Genomic DNA, 16,816 nt, shown 5'->3' on the forward strand with positions numbered 1-16,816 from the left:
AAACAAGGACTAGTCAGCTTGGAGTCAGTATACTGCGTCTGAGTGGGGTATTCATGTTAAACTGCAGCATGGTATCTCAGTGGGCTAGCACTATAAATTGGCATCAGTCCAGACTTGTACAAGCAGCCACACACACACACGTACATGCACGTCGCTATATAAGTGCAATAATCTTTGACACAATGTTAAACCCCATTTCACCTCACCTAAAATGGTACATGCCATTGCAATATACACATAAATCTGTATTCCCTCAGAGCCCTGGCTAAAAGTATTTGTTTTTAAAACCCATCCTCATCCCTGTATGTTGATGTTGCAGGAGACATACCAGTGTATACCCAACCTGGCTGCATCTGACAGCGTGGTGATGCTCACGCTGGTACACGTGCTACACAAGGAGTTTCTAGCCCTCGTGGCGTCTGAGTAAGTGGATGGTGGACGTTGCAGGAGTCAGTGTTAATTGTAACATGTTAACTGGTACACGTGCTACACAAGGAGTTTCTAGCCCTCGTGGTGTCTGAGTAAGTGGATGGTGGACGTTGCAGGAGTCAGTGTTAATTATAACATGTTAACTGGTACACGTGCTACACAAGGAGTTTCTAGCCCTCGTGGCGTCTGAGTAAGTGGATGGTGGACGTTGCAGGAGTCAGTGTTAATTGTAACATGTTAACTGGTACACTTACTACACAAGGAGTTTCTAGCCCTCGTGGCGTCTGAGTAAGTGGATGGTGGACGTTGCAGGAGTCAGTGTTAATTATAACATGTTAACTGGTACACGTGCTACACAAGGAGTTTCTAGCCCTCGTGGCGTCTGAGTAAGTGGATGGTGGACGTTGCAGGAGTCAGTGTTAATTGTAACATGTTAACTGGTACACGTGCTACACAAGGAGTTTCTAGCCCTCGTGGCGTCTGAGTAAGTGGATGGTGGACATTGCAGGAGTCAGTGTTAATTGTAACATGTTAACTGGTACACTTGCTACACAAGGAGTTTCTAGCCCTCGTGGCATCTGAGTAAGTGGATGGTGGACGTTGCAGGAGTCAGTGTTAATTGTAACATGTTAACTGGTACACTTGCTACACAAGGAGTTTCTAGCCCTCGTGGCATCTGAGTAAGTGGATGGTGGACGTTGCAGGAGTCAGTGTTAATTGTAACATGTTAACTGGTACACTTGCTACACAAGGAGTTTCTAGCCCTCGTGGCGTCTGAGTAAGTGGATGGTGGACGTTGCAGGAGTCAGTGTTAATTATAACATTGATAACTGGTACACGTGCTACACAAGGGGTTTCTAGCCCTCGTGGCATCTGAGTAAGTGGATGGTGGACGTTGCAGGAGTCAGTGTTAATTGTAACATGTTAACTGGTACACTTGCTACACAAGGAGTTTCTAGCCCTCGTGGCGTCTGAGTAAGTGGATGGTGGACGTTGCAGGAGTCAGTGTTAATTGTAACATGTTAACTGGTACACGTGCTACACAAGGAGTTTCTAGCCCTCGTGGCGTCTGAGTAAGTGGATGGTGGACGTTGCAGGAGTCAGTGTTAATTGTAACATGTTAACTGGTACACGTGCTACACAAGGGGTTTCTAGCCCTCGTGGCATCTGAGTAAGTGGATGGTGGACGTTGCAGGAGTCAGTGTTAATTGTAACATGTTAACTGGTACACGTGCTACACAAGGAGTTTCTAGCCCTCGTGGCATCTGAGTAAGTGGATGGTGGACGTTGCAGGAGTCAGTGTTAATTGTAACATGTTAACTGGTACACTTGCTACACAAGGAGTTTCTAGCCCTCGTGGCGTCTGAGTAAGTGGATGGTGGACGTTGCAGGAGTCAGTGTTAATTGTAACATGTTAACTGGTACACGTGCTACACAAGGAGTTTCTAGCCCTCGTGGCGTCTGAGTAAGTGGATGGTGGACGTTGCAGGAGTCAGTGTTAATTGTAACATGTTAACTGGTACACGTGCTACACAAGGGGTTTCTAGCCCTCGTGGCATCTGAGTAAGTGGATGGTGGACGTTGCAGGAGTCAGTGTTAATTGTAACATGTTAACTGGTACACGTGCTACACAAGGGGTTTCTAGCCCTCGTGGCGTCTGAGTAAGTGGATGGTGGACGTTGCAGGAGTCAGTGTTAATTGTAACATGTTAACTGGTACACGTGCTACACAAGGAGTTTCTAGCCCTCGTGGCGTCTGAGTAAGTGGATGGTGGACGTTGCAGGAGTCAGTGTTAATTGTAACATGTTAACTGGTACACGTGCTACACAAGGGGTTTCTAGCCCTCGTGGCATCTGAGTAAGTGGATGGTGGACATTGCAGGAGTCATTGTTAATTATAACATGGGCCTACACAAGTCACACTCTGGCCCTGTGATGACGTCACCCTCTGGCCCTGTGATGGCGTCACGCTCTGGCCCTGTGATGGCATCACGCTCTGGCCCTGTGATGACGTCACCCTCTGGCCCTGTGATGACGTCACCCTCTGGCCCTGTGATGGCGTCACGCTCTGGCCCTGTGATGGCGTCACGCTCTGGCCCTGTGATGACGTCGCGCTCTGGCCCTGTGATGGCATCACACTCTGGCCCTGTGATGACGTCACGCTCTGGCCCTGTGATGACGTCACCCTCTGGCCCTGTGATGACGTCACGCCTTGGCCCTGTGATGATGTCACCTTCTGGCCCTGTGATGACGTCACGCTTCGGCCCTGTGATGATGTCACACTCTGGCCCTGTGATGACGTCACGCTCTGGCCCTGTGATGACGTCACACTCTGGAGCAGTGACTTAGCATTACACCACTCCCACATGCAATATGCATATCACATGACCAAATTTTTCTCTTGATTGTAAAGAAACACGTTTTATCTGAAATCAGAGTAAACTGGCCTTATTGAAGCATTTCAGTGTGTTTTGCTGATGCTCTGCATAATTATATATATGCTACTACAACAGCAATAGTATAACATTATATCTCCACACGTCAGAGTGACCATAACGCTTCCATAGGGCTTCCTTGACAACAGACCCGTGAAGATCTGGGGTAGAATAGATCTTCAGCAACCCATGCATGCAATGAAAGGCAACTATGCTTGTCAGGCATGCTGACTTGGGTGATGCATGTCATTGTATCCCAATTGCGTGGATCGATGCTCATGATGTCAATCACTAGATTGTCTGGTCCAGACTCGATTATTTACAGACCGCAGTCATGTAGCTGGAATATTGCTGAGTACAGCGTCAAACAACAAACAAACAAAGTCCATGACAGCACATGGAGCCATGCAGTCAATGTATACAAAGGAGAAATACACAAATGGAAATAGTTTTTCTCATCTTAGAATAAGGAGGCACGGGTGGCCCAGTTGTCTAAGGCACCGCGTTTCGCTGTGCAGAGTTGCGTCCCTTGGGCACGCCAGAAACCTATGATTGTGGGTTCGAATCCCGGTTCGCCCCGATTATGTTTCTAGGTTTGTCAGCACCATACCCGTGCTTGTGGGTTTCACCGAAGTGGTAAACGTCTGAAACCTGCATCACTTCGGGCTTTCCTCCCACATTAAGCTGACACGCAACGATATGACTGGAATACTTTTAAAAGTGGCGTTAAACCAAACTCACTCACTCACTCACAACTTAGGATATTTTCCCAAGAAAGTTCACCATTTCCTCACATATTTTTACCTAAATGTGTCGACTTTCCAAACATGAAATAAATAAAAAATGTGTGTCATATGTTGAATGAACTGTGTCTTGCTGTCCTGTGGCAGAGGTACAAGGTTTCTCACAAGAGACTCTGGGTAGGAGATTGCAGCAAATAGTGTCTAACACTGCTAGCTTCCAAAAGGGGATGGGGTGGTTGGTTGGGTGGTGTGGTTGATGTCGCGACACGCCTGAAGCTCATGACACAGTCCAAGACTTTCCATGTCTATATACTTTTTTCCAGTTTTGGTTCTGAAGGCAAACAGCTTGCTGTTGACATGCTGTTGGAGATCACTCAGCTGTGCTGTTTCCCCTTTGCTGTGGATGCTAACGAGGAACTTCTTGCAGAGATACAACAGTGAGTTGTCAGTCGGACATATTGCCACCATATTAACAAATTGCATGTGTGACCTCCTCACTTGTAAAGTGACACATGTGAACTCCTCACTTGTAAAAGAAACACATGTGACCTCCTCACTTGTAAAGTAACACAAGCGTATCTGATATAGTTGCCTGTACACATGTGACCTCCTCACTTGTAAAGTGACACATGTGACCTCCTCACTTGTAAAGTGACACAAGCGTATCTGATATAGTTGCCTGTACACATGTGACCTCCTCACTTGTAAAGAAACACATGTGACCTCCTCACTTGTAAAGTGACACAAGCGTATCTGATATAGTTGCCTGTACACATGTGACCTCCTCACTTGTAAAGTGACACAAGCGTATCTGATATAGTTGCCTGTACACATGTGACCTCATCACTTGCAAAGTAACACTAGCGTATCTGATATAGTTGCCTGTACACATGTGACCTCCTCACTTGTAAAGTGACACAAGCGTATCTGATATAGTTGCCTGTACACATGTGACCTCCTCACTCGTAAAGAAACACATGTGACCTCCTCACTTGTAAAGTAACACAAGCGTATCTGATATAGTTGCCTGTACACATGTGACCTCCTCACTCGTAAAGTAACACATGTGACCTCCTCACTTGTAAAGAAACACATGTGACCTCCTCACTTGTAAAGTAACACATGTGACCTCCTCACTTGTAAAGTAACACATGTGACCTCCTCACTTGTAAAGAAACACATGTGACCTCCTCACTTGTAAAGTAACACATGTGACCTCCTCACTTGTAAAGTAACACATGTGACCTCCTCACTTGTAAAGTAACACATGTGACCTCCTCACTTGTAAAGTAACACAAGCGTATCTGATATAGTTGCCTGTACACATGTGACATCCTCACTTGTAAAGTGACACATGTGACCTCCTCACTTGTAAAGTAACACAAGCGTATCTGATATAGTTGCCTGTACACATGTGACCTCCTCACTTTTAAAGTAACACATGTGACCTCCTCACTTGTAAAGTGACTCATGTGACCTACTCACTTGTAAAGTAACACAAGCGTATCTGATATAGTTGCCTGTACACATGTGACCTCCTCACTTGTAAAGTAACACAAGCGTATCTGATATAGTTGCCTGTACACATGTGACCTCCTCACTTGTAAAGTGACACATGTGACCTACTCACTTGTAAAGTAACACAAGTGTATCTGATATAGTTGCCTGTACACATGTGACCTCCTGCCCCGACTGGTGGCCGGCTGTACCTGCTATCTGACCAAGGAGAACCTCGAGACCCCCATGGGCCTCATTGCCAGACTCGTGCTCGCTAACAGGATATTTGTGGAACAGTTCGCCTCAGCTATTAAGGAAGAGAAGGTCAGTTTCCTGTGCAGATTTGGAGTGGACGGTTTCAGTTAAAGCTCTCTGAAATAAATTCAGTTATATTAATTGGCTATTAACATGTTTTCATCATATATAGGGGGGCACGGGTGGCCCAGTCGTCTGAAGCAGAAATTCTGCTTGCTTTAATTCAGAGGTACATCAGAAAATGTGGAATGAAAATGATAACTTTCAAGAACACTCTCTTTGCAAAACAATTTTAGTATGTTGACTATTGTAAGTCATTGTGAATGTATAGAAACTACAACAGAGAATAATCGTCTGAATGTGACTCCCATTACATAGCCAGAGTTATCTCCCCTGTACAGACTGTTTCCTTCCTGGTGACTGTCGTCCAGGAAGACCACCCAATCTCCGTCGTCTGTGACGCCATCACTATCTGCAGCCACCTGGTCAGAATGTCTCCGCAACATCTCTCGCTCGTCAAGTCAGTCTTTCTGGGTAATAAAGGTGAGCATCATGGCGTATTGACACCTCACACTGCAGCCTTGCTCCAGTTGATATAAACAGATTATCAAGTCACTACTGAACTACAACAAAAACGGCATCTAGCCATTGAAATTAGTTCATTTAGAATACAGAGCAATCATCTGGTTTTATGGCTGTCAAAACTAACTGTTTGGATTTTCTCCAACAAGCTGACACATCATAAACATGATCAGCACTCTTGCCTTGAAAGAACATAAATTTAAATAAACCTTAAAAAAAGCCTTAAAATTCAATAAAATTTAAGAAAAGGTCTTGAATTTATAACTATGCTGTCAAATAGATATACAAGAATTTGTTGTTTTTTTTATTATGTGTGATTATGAAAAATGTTAAAAGGATAGCCTCCATCTTGGTCAAAAGTAATATTGAAACCGTTATGTGTGGAATATGCTTGTGTATTTTGATGTACAAATTGAGTAGTAAGTAGGTAAGAAAGTTCTAATAAAAAAGAATTCTATTGAAAGCACAGCTGGGTCATATTTTTAGCCACCCATGAAGATCCAGGTTAGAATAGGTCTTCAGCAACCCATGCTTGCTGTAAGAGGCAACTATGCTTGTCATTAAGAGGCGACGATGCTTGTCATTAGAAGAGACAAACAGGTGGTCAGGCTCGCTTGTCATTTTATCACAATTGCGTACATCGATGCTCATGATGTCAAGCACTGGATTGTCTGGTCCAGACTCGAGTATTTACAGGCCGTCATATAGCTGGAATATTGCTGAAGTGCGGCGTTAAACAACAAACAAGCTAACATCTTACATTGTTTGCCTTGAAAAGTGTGATCATTGCCTTGAAACGGCCCTATAAAGACCTTAAAAATGGTGCCCATGTTTTGTAAGAATTAATGTACCATTCTCGCCGGCATTAAACTCACTCCCCACCTGGACCCCTCTCTACACTTCAGGTGACTATGAACCCCTGGTCAAGATGATCACCAACGTGTCCACAGCTGTCCGATCTCGGACATGTAGCTTGCTGGGTAATCTGATGAAACATGATGCTCAGATGTACCCTGTCCTCAAACAAAGGTGAGTATATGGTGCATCCATCAGACTATAGGATGTGGTACCCTGTGTGTATGACCCATGAAGATTCCGGGGCAGAATAGGTCTTCAGCAACCCATGCTTGCTGTAAAAGGTGACTACGCTTGTTGTAACAGGTGACTAACAGGATCTGGTGGTCAGGCTCACTGATTTGGTTGATGCATGTCATCGTATCCCAATTGTGTGGATCGATGCTCATATTAATCACTGAATTGTCTGGTCCAGACTCGATTATTTACAGACCGCCGTCTTATAGCTGGAATATTGCTGAGTGTGGCATTAAACAACAAACCAACCAAATCATTTGACCTACAGCATCCAATAGAATGCTAGGTCTTCCAACACTAAATCTAATGAGGGGACGCCATGAAGATCCAGGTCAGAATTGGTATTCAGCAACTCATGCTTGTCGTAAGAGGTGTCTAACAGGTTCTGGTAGTCAGACTTGTTTGATGCATGTCATCATATCCCAAATACAAAGATTGATGCTCGTGATGTCAACCACTTGATTGTCCAGGGGTGCGAATCTTTGTGGGTCCTCAGATCCGCAAATTTTAGTGGCCACAGATTTGTTAAATTTGACCCCTGACCCCCCATTAACACCAACAAATTATGGACCACGCTCCATTCAATAGAAGTTTCAGCTGGAAAGGAACATATCCATTCTCATCCCTGTTTTCCTGGTCAAGACTCAGTTATTTACTGACCGCCATAATGTAGCTGGAATATTGCTGAGTACCGCGTTACACACCAAACAAAAAAGCAAACAAACCTGATGAGGGGATGAGCTGTTGTACTTAGAAAATATTAAATGCTCTGAATGCAGACCAGTGTCATCTTGCTGACAAGAATGGGATCAGTGATGTGATGTAGTGTGTTGGTTTCTTCAGATAGGGCTATTAGAGTGTGATATCATATCAATGAAATATTGGGTGTGTTTGTTTACAGAGACAAAATACTGGCAGGATTGATAGCTCGGCTCCAAGATGAAGATTCAAATGTCAGAAAGGTAAAACATGTAGATCACGCCACGAATGTTTATATATTTAAAGAAGCTTTTGATTACACTTGTAAGAAGTACAATCCATCTTGTAAGAATTATAATCCATTTTGTAAGAAGTAATGTCCATCTTGTAAGAAGTACAATCCATCTTGTAAGAATTATAATCCATTTTGTAAGAAGTAATGTCCATCTTAAAAGGAGTATGATTCATTTTGTAAGAAGTAATGTCAATCTTGTAAGAAGTATAATCCATCTTGTAAGAAGTACAATCCATCTTGTAAGAAGTAAATCCATCTCGTAAGAAGTACAATCCATCTTGTAAAAAGTACAATCCAACTTGTAAGAAGTACAATCCATCTTGTAAGAAGTACAATCCACTGATTTGTATACTGGTACTGATAAACCTAAGTCAGTCAACTTTCATCAAATACACAATGACACAGTAGCACGAAAATAAACAAGTTATTGTTTATCCATGTTTCTCATGATGCATATCAAAGATGAACTATTGAGCAAATGTTCCCACTCTGCTAGGGCCCATTTGCACAAAGCGATCTTAGTGCTAAGATGATCATAACTCCCATACTTCAACAATAGTCACAGCGCCAAGATCCCTTTGTGCAAGTGGGGCCAGATATGACTAGCTGGTTACAAGTGTTTATCACACATTCATTGTTACCATGTCTTAACATCCCTCTCTCAGATGTGACTAGCCATAGGCGGATCCAGAGGAGGGGTCCAGGGGATCCGGACCCCTTTTGAAAACCTAATGTAGTATGTCGCAGGCAGAGAGGATTTTGATATTTTGGACCCCTCCCTTTTACAAATGCTGGATCCACCCTTGTTAGCTGGTTACTGGTTTAGATCACTCTTGCACTGTTACTGTCTCCCTACCTCCAGGGAGCCAGCTATGCTGTGGGTAATGCTGGGTATCACAGCGGGGACCTGTACACCAAGTTGAAGCCTGCCATCCCTCACCTGGTCCGACTACTCCGAGATCCTCTCACCAAGACCAAGTCTAATGCAGCCAGTAAGTACATCACATTGGCAGTAGAAGTGTCACCATGAACCTACCTCATTGATACCTGAGTCACAATACGATATAATTAAATTTTTGTTTTGTTCATTGTCCCAATGAATGTAAAAAATTAAGCCACGCCCACCGAAGTGGACTACTTTATTACTACGGAATGTTGGGGAATCCAAATATTTATAAAAAAAATTTATCCTGGATACCTGAGTCGGAATACGATATAATTAGATTTTCGTCGCGTTCATTGATTGTCCTAATGAATGTAAAAAATAAAGCCACGCCCACTGAAGCGGACTACTTTTATTGCTATAGAATGTCGGGGGATCCAAATATTATAGTCGAGGGAATTCCCTTTCTGCTCACGTGTATCGTCATGCACAGGACATTCAGCAAAATTCATGCATATTCATTTCCAAACAACCCTTTGAGACCAAAGGCCGAGAAGGAATGAAACAGAAAACGTGCAGGCTCACTTACCTGTTTTATGTCTGCTCGCCTGGGTTTCATTTCTAACCAGCATTTTTCCAACTGTATCTTCCTGTTCTCAGGGAACTAATGTTCAAATCTGGTGATAACTGACCATGTCATTTGAAACAACCCCCTTTTCCCGGACATATTTGTTCCTGTTCGTTACAGCCTGACTGTTGCAGTTCTTCTCGCCTCTTGCCTTGATTGACAGGCCTTATGAACTTTGTTTTGTTCCTAGACTCCGCTGATTGGCTACTCACTTTGTGGGCGTGCCAAGTTATGTGCATAAATTAAACAATCACCTGATTCGTGTCACACCACAGTATGTTCTCCTACACCTGGAATGTTTATCAATCTCTTCATTTTTGTCTGCTTTGATATATAAAACTATTGTTGGTTAAACTATTTGAGATAACACATGTTTTGGTTGTCAAATTTAATTATAAGGATTGACTGTGTGATGGATTCATACAGTTTGCACATCAGGTTTTCGATTCCTACCTCAATGAACCGAAAAAATATTCAGTCGGTCCTTAAATAAATAGCGTACATAGTTTTTTATTTTCTCATGGAACAGCAACTGGAGGTTATTGTGGTCGACCTGTTTGTGTTCAGAATGCGTCACTAGTTAATCTAGACATGTAATGACACCATGAAATCAGGTTTAGCCATTTTTTTGGTCCAGGCAGTAAGGTAATGCTAGCTCAGATGGTGGTGAGGCTGGTTATTGCAAAATATTTAAAACGTTTTTTTTAAAGCTATACAGAATTAAGACATGAATTGATACATAGTAGAACATATCTTGTATTGTATCCTCAGGTGTAAATTTGCAATGCATCAGTACATCGGTGTGTGGTGACAGCCCTATTAAATACACTCATACTAGGTAGGGGTGTATGGTAGATGAGATTATTACCCATGGGCTGAAGATGAAGAGAAGAGGTGGTGAGATGCTAAATCGTACTAGTTTGATCTCGTTTTGAATGGATAACGGTGAGGTCGCTGAGGTCACATGTGTAAGGTCACCCTGGAACCCTTTTTTTTGTTTTTACTTTTACTCTGTCAGATACTGAGAAAGTCCACTTATTTCAATGGTATCTAATGAGAATGTGTGTTGTGCTCTAGTGGTAGAGCGTACACCCGGAGAGCAGAAGGTTCGTGGTTCGATCCCTGCCCACATCATACCAAAAGACGTTAAAAGATGGTACTTTTTGTTACCCTGTCTGGCGTTCGGCTAAGAGTCAGTGTACTGTGTCTGAGTGGGGTTTTCATGTTAAACTGCGGCATGGTATCTCAGTGGGCTAGCACTGTTAATCAGCATCAGTCCGGACAAGTACAAGCAGCCACACACACACATGCATGCACTTCGCTATATAAGTGCAATAATTTTGAACATAAGATTAAACCCTATTTCACCACACCTCACCTCACCAACTCTATGGACAATGTCAGAGATGTGGGATTGGGAAGCCGGATTGCTGACACTTGTGACATTGAAATAACCAGTAAGGACTGTCTGAATTTGGGGAAGTAACCAGCTTTCCACAGTCTGCAGCTGAGACATATTGAACCTCATCAGAACTTGCAGCCGACAGTGTAACACAGGCAAACATGGTCACACCTATATATGGACCACTTACATTACATCGACCCGTGAAGGTCCAGGGTAGAATAGTCTTCAGCAACCCATGTTTGCCGTAAAAGGTGACTATGCTTGTCGTAAGAGACGATTTATGGGAATCAGGCAATCAGGCTCGCTGACTTGGTTGATGCATGTCATCGTATCCCAATTGCCTGGATCGATGCTCATGATGTCAATCACTGGATTGTCTTGTCCAGACTCGATTATTTACAGACCAACATCATATAGCTGGAATATTGCTGAGTGTGGCATTAACACAACAAACAAACAAACAAACAAAACAAACATCGAGTCTGTGTTTTAATATGGGAGTTACAATAGTGGTAGCACTATGAAATGGTGTCCTGTCACCTGAGAAGGTTTTACTGCAGGGAAAGACATGATTTCAACATGGTGACAACCGACTGTTTCAGGTGCCTGTGGGAATCTCGGGATGCACTCTCCTGTCCTGGTTCCAGACATCAAACAACACAAGGTCATAGAACAGTAAGTGCAGTGTGAGTGCTCATGTGAGTGAGTGAGTGTGGTTTTTTCGCCGCTTTCAGCAATATTCCTGCATTATTACGAAGGCTAACCCACCACCCAAGTTCTCATGAGAAAAGTACCAATAGATTCCAGTTTAAGTAATAACTGCTTGGTTTAGAATATGATCCAGGTTCAAAGTTTATTTAGCTTCCATACCCTTATTTTAACCTGTAAAATAATATATATATAAAGCTAAAAAAAATAATAGTCTTAGTTCTCAAGCACCGCCCACATCATTATAAAGTGTGACGCATGGTTTGTTTTTATTTCCATTTTTAGAAAAAACAAAAAAATCCTCACATATTCCAAGTCAAACGCTGGTCAAATATTGTTTTCCAGTATCTTACTCATCAAGCAATACATTTATGTAGGGAGGCCCTTTCCCAGGTTAATTGTACACAACTGTTTATTTGGTTACATACTGTACTGTATTTTCAAAAACCATTGACTGAGAACCAATAATTTTATCTTTTAAAACCTAAAAAATAGGTTGATGGATCTATCGTTTTGTTTGTTTGTTTGTAAGTTGTTTATCGCCGCACTCAGCAATATTCCAGCTATATGACGGCGGTCTATAAATAATCGAGTCGGGACCAGAAGATCCAGTGATTGACTTCATGAGCATCAATCCACGCAATTGGGATACGATGACATGCATCAACAAAGTCAGCAAGCCTGACCACCCTATCCCTTTAGTCGCCTCTCACAAGCAAAGTCGCCTTTTACGGCAAGCATGGGTTGCTGAAGACCTATTCTTCCCCGTATCTTCACGGGCCGATGGAACTATCGCTTGGCCCTGCTACATCAAAGACATCAAAAGCTAGAGCTCAGCATTTTATTTTAAAACAAGTTCTGGTCGGCTTGGCGTCTGTATAATGTGTCTGAGTGGAGTATCCATGTTAAACTGTAGCATGGTATCTCAGTGGGCTGAGACTGTAAAACTGGCGTAAGTCCAGGGCCCCGTTCCTCAAAGCGATCTTAGTGCTACGATGATCATAAGCCTATGTTAAAGTATGGGACTTACGATCACCTTAGTGCTAAGATCGCTTTGAGGAACGGGGCCCAGAACATTATAAGAAGCCTAAATACCCGTGTGCATGGCAGAAATGAAATAATTTTGAATGAGCCGTTAAACCCCATTTCACCTATACCCCCAAGTTGATGTCTCTGGTTTTCCTTCAGTCTCATCGATGTGGCATGCTCTGACAATCACCCCAGTGTCCAGACCAACACTCTCCTAGCCCTACGCAGTCTGGCACAGCAGGAACTACTCAGGAAGGTAAGACAAGACGGTTAATATTTTTGGTTTACAGATTTTGGCCCCAAAATACAGGTTGGTAGGTCCAAAAAATATGATAAGATATGATATGCTTGTGTGTCGATACAAGGAGACTTTAGAGTTTCTCCCTTCTGTTATAGACATTGATCTATTGCTATTCATCATTATTCATTGTGCTTTGAATTTTTTAGGATATTTTTTGGACAGGTTGAAGTATTTCAAATAATTCTACATTGATAACGATAGTTAATGAGTTTTTTTACCTTTTACTTATTTCTGGTCGGTGGAATGAAAGACACTTTTATTAATTTTTTTCACATCTCAATTTTTGATAGTTGTCAGATCTGTAAATCAAGTTTAAAAAAATGTCTGGCCTCAGTAGCAAAATAATGTTTCTCTCTTGCAGGAAATGGTGTCCCTAAATGCAGTCGGCAAGCTATGTGACCTGACTGCAGCCAGCACCCCCAGGCCCATCTCCGCCCTCTCCCGCCCTGCCTCCCAGATGTCAGGGCGGGGCAGCAGCCTCAGCATGCAGGGAGGGGGAGACTACAACATCTCCTCTCAGTGTAACAAACTCATACGTCTACTACAAGGCAGCTAGTAGTTGCAATCTGGTGTGTAGTAGGCACTGCCATTATCCACGTACATGGACCCATGTACAGTATTGGTTCAAGAACACCTACCATACATTATAGGGAAAGCCTGTATGGTTGCAGTGCTGTACATAGGTTTGTTTGGCAATGTCAAGCAGAACGAACTGTCACAATAAAATATCGGGTAAAATGATGAATGAATTCAGGTAAAAATAATTTAATATTGGTGTTTGCAAGTCATAAACAAAGGACTGAATGACCTTTGTAACAGACTGCTCAGTATTACTGGTATACTGCAATACGCTTTTCAAATGATACGTATTGCAATATTTTGTCTGTTCTGGTATATTGGGGAAAAAGAAATGTGAAAATATTGTTTCTCTCGTTTAACCTTAAATCTACACAGAAGTTCATTCACATATGATGTTTCCCTGCGAGATTGATCAATTCGGGGAGTGATATTTCTCTCACATTGTTATCTCCCCTGTGTAGACGTTTATAAAATGATGACGACTGACCATGCTGAGAAATATTTACTTAAGTGTGTAGAAAATAGGATCTGCGTGTACAATCAGTGTCACTCACTGTCAGCCACTCTATGTCCCAATATATCGCAATACGTATTGCGATACAGATACCTGTATCGCAGTATATTGCAATACAATATTTTTGCCCGAATCAACACCTTTTTCATTCTGAGAGTTCCGTGGTGCGAAACAGATGAGACAAAAGTGAGAAAGCAGCCAAAGGTCACTGTGTGATTAGAGGACGACCCCGACTGGACGTGTCATGCCGCAGTTGTGAACAAATCGTACCAGGCCACAATCTTTGAAGAAAGCGTCAAGGGATGATACAGCCATGTTTGAATGGAAGAAATGAATTGCATGCAGTGCCATCCTTGACTAAAACATGTCCTGTTCCACGTTTATGCATGAACCATGTGTGACTGATGAGAGCTGCCATACTGTTCAGAATCTCATAGATTTATATATTATTCCCTGACAAAATGTGGCAAGATTATGTCAACCTTGCGTGGTAACCTCTGTACATTAATGTGTTTATTCCATCCATACACAAATTCCCTCCAATGTCACACATAGAGAGTTTGTTTTCGCATAGCTGTTTATATACTACTCAACTCTTGATAGGGATAGTCAGATATGTCATTCTATTAATAATCCACAACATATCATAAGAATCTGTTTTGTGTGTCATGGAAAGATAAAAATATCACTATCCAAAGTTGAGTAGTATTTTTAAGATGTTGACGATGTTTGTGACGTGTTTGTTAAGTCACATGCTGTAAAATCCCTCCAAGATGTCATGTTATGTCATGTACTCTATCACACATTCCACCAGAACCATCACCATTATGTTAAAAGATTTTGAAGATTTTACACGAGCTTCCGTCCACAAGAAGAAATACTTGATGTGCTTTAGCAATATTCCTGGTACCTTTTTGTAATAATTCATCTTGTACATGTTAATATTACAGTACCTGTCACAATCACTGAGTGTGAGAAATATTCTATCATAATTAACTGCATAATATACAATACCAGAGTTCCAGATCAGTTCTTACTCTAGGACATTGACTGATCGTGATCCAATTGTCCTAAACACTCAGTTCAAATTTGGTAATAATATTAAAGAATGTCCCATCAAAACTTGATAACATCATGAAAATGTCATACCATTTGTGTCCAGCTACGTCACTGCATACCATAATTACTGTAATCAGCTATGTCACTGCATACCATAATTACTGTAATCAACTACGTCAACGTATTCAGCATCCTTTCTGGTGCACACACGACATTATCCATGTCTTACCTGGACTGGGAAAGGGGCACCACAACATGCAGTATAGTCCCCGTATAATGTCACCACAACTAATTACCTGTAGCACAACAAGCACCCTCACCACCTACACATCCCCCCTACTCTGTTCCTAGCCTTGCTTCCATCAATTTATATGCTGAATCTTCTCTAGTCTTGCATAATTGGGAGACATTCCCACTCCTCCTGTGGTGTGTAAACACTATTCCAAAAGCGATGCCATATTTTCTTAAGTATAGTGCACACTTGTTTTCCAAAAACCACAGCTGTGTAGAAGGGTATGACACATGGCAAACAAAGGAACATCAGTTGACATGGAAATGAAAAGCAATACAATCAGATGGAGAACTTAAATAGCAAAGTTATTGTGCTGATGCAACCACAACTTCTCTAGTTATATATATAGGAATATGGCCCATAGGATTCTACATTGATGTATGATATATCTATGGTGTTGTACTGGTCCCTGGTATTTATCATTAGACTGGATCAAATACACTGGATAATGCAGGATGGGGCATAGTTTGAACAAAGTTCCTGTTGAGTGTTAAATTGTGCCTGAAATATTCAAACCAGTATGGTACCAGGGCACACTTGCACAAAGCAATCTTAGCGCTAAGACTATCGTAAGCCTATGTTAAAGTATGGGAGTTAGCACTAAGATTGCTTTGTGCAAGTGGCCCTGAACAGGCATGATGATGGTATGGGACCTTAGTTTATGGCCTCGAGAAGATTTCAATCACTGGATTATCTGGTCCAGATTTTATTATTTACAGACCAATGTCATATAGCTGGAATATTGCTGAGGGCGGCGTTGAACAACAAACCAACAAAAATTCATTGTTCATACAAACTGAAATCCTATGAGAGATGTTTTTCTGCTATTTTTATGGACAATTTTCATCATACTCTTCATCTGTGATGTTTGAAGTATATGATACATTGATTATTCATGTATTCTGTTTTGATGTTGAGGTTGGCAAAGCGAGTTTTGTACATTCCATAGCGAAATAAATCATTCACTGAGCAAACCACACCGTCTCTTCTGTTTTGCACTATAATTTTGTATGTAGCCGAAACTTCGAAAACCAACAACTGAATGGATGATTCCTGAGGTTTCTTTGTATTGAAGATGGGAACAACTTGTGCACTGCGTCTGGGACTGCTTCTCATTGGTTCAGTCTACTGTACTTGCGGTACAGGTTCTTCACAGTCATGAACCATGGTTCTTCTGTAACAGACTGTAATTAATATTATATATGATATTAGAATGGGACTTTCACGTAGAATACATGACCAAATGTGCTCATAAGCTTAGGGCTAAATATTTGATTCATTTGAAACTCTTGCCTAAAAATAGATTTCAACCTTGAAATATTGGCCTCCTTGTACCACAACAACATAACAACATTCATGGCATCCAGCTCAGTGCACTGCGGGGGGGGGGGG

The 16,816-nt window shown here is 42.0% G+C and overlaps 1 protein-coding gene across 3 annotated transcripts in view; it reads left to right on the forward strand.

Moving 5' to 3' along the window:
- LOC124153004 (serine/threonine-protein kinase 36-like) overlaps positions 1 to 16,403 on the forward strand; it is a 50,351-nt gene extending 33,948 nt beyond the window's left edge. For all 3 annotated transcript variants that reach the window (XM_048401271.1, XM_048401269.1, XM_048401272.1), the window contains 10 exons: positions 320 to 423; positions 3,930 to 4,043; positions 5,268 to 5,427; positions 5,760 to 5,901; positions 6,846 to 6,969; positions 7,934 to 7,994; positions 8,889 to 9,018; positions 11,545 to 11,617; positions 12,839 to 12,935; positions 13,342 to 16,403. In XM_048401271.1, coding sequence (XP_048257228.1) covers positions 320 to 423; positions 3,930 to 4,043; positions 5,268 to 5,427; positions 5,760 to 5,901; positions 6,846 to 6,969; positions 7,934 to 7,994; positions 8,889 to 9,018; positions 11,545 to 11,617; positions 12,839 to 12,935; positions 13,342 to 13,536 — 1,200 coding nt within the window. In that variant the 3' untranslated portion in view covers positions 13,537 to 16,403. The remainder of the gene's footprint in view (positions 1 to 319; positions 424 to 3,929; positions 4,044 to 5,267; positions 5,428 to 5,759; positions 5,902 to 6,845; positions 6,970 to 7,933; positions 7,995 to 8,888; positions 9,019 to 11,544; positions 11,618 to 12,838; positions 12,936 to 13,341) is intronic.
- Positions 16,404 to 16,816: the final 413 nt, after the last annotated feature.

This window comes from Haliotis rufescens, unplaced genomic scaffold (assembly GCF_023055435.1).
Source record: "Haliotis rufescens isolate VD_foot unplaced genomic scaffold, xgHalRufe1.0.p SCAF_21, whole genome shotgun sequence".
NCBI classification, from domain to species: Eukaryota; Metazoa; Mollusca; class Gastropoda; order Lepetellida; family Haliotidae; genus Haliotis; species Haliotis rufescens.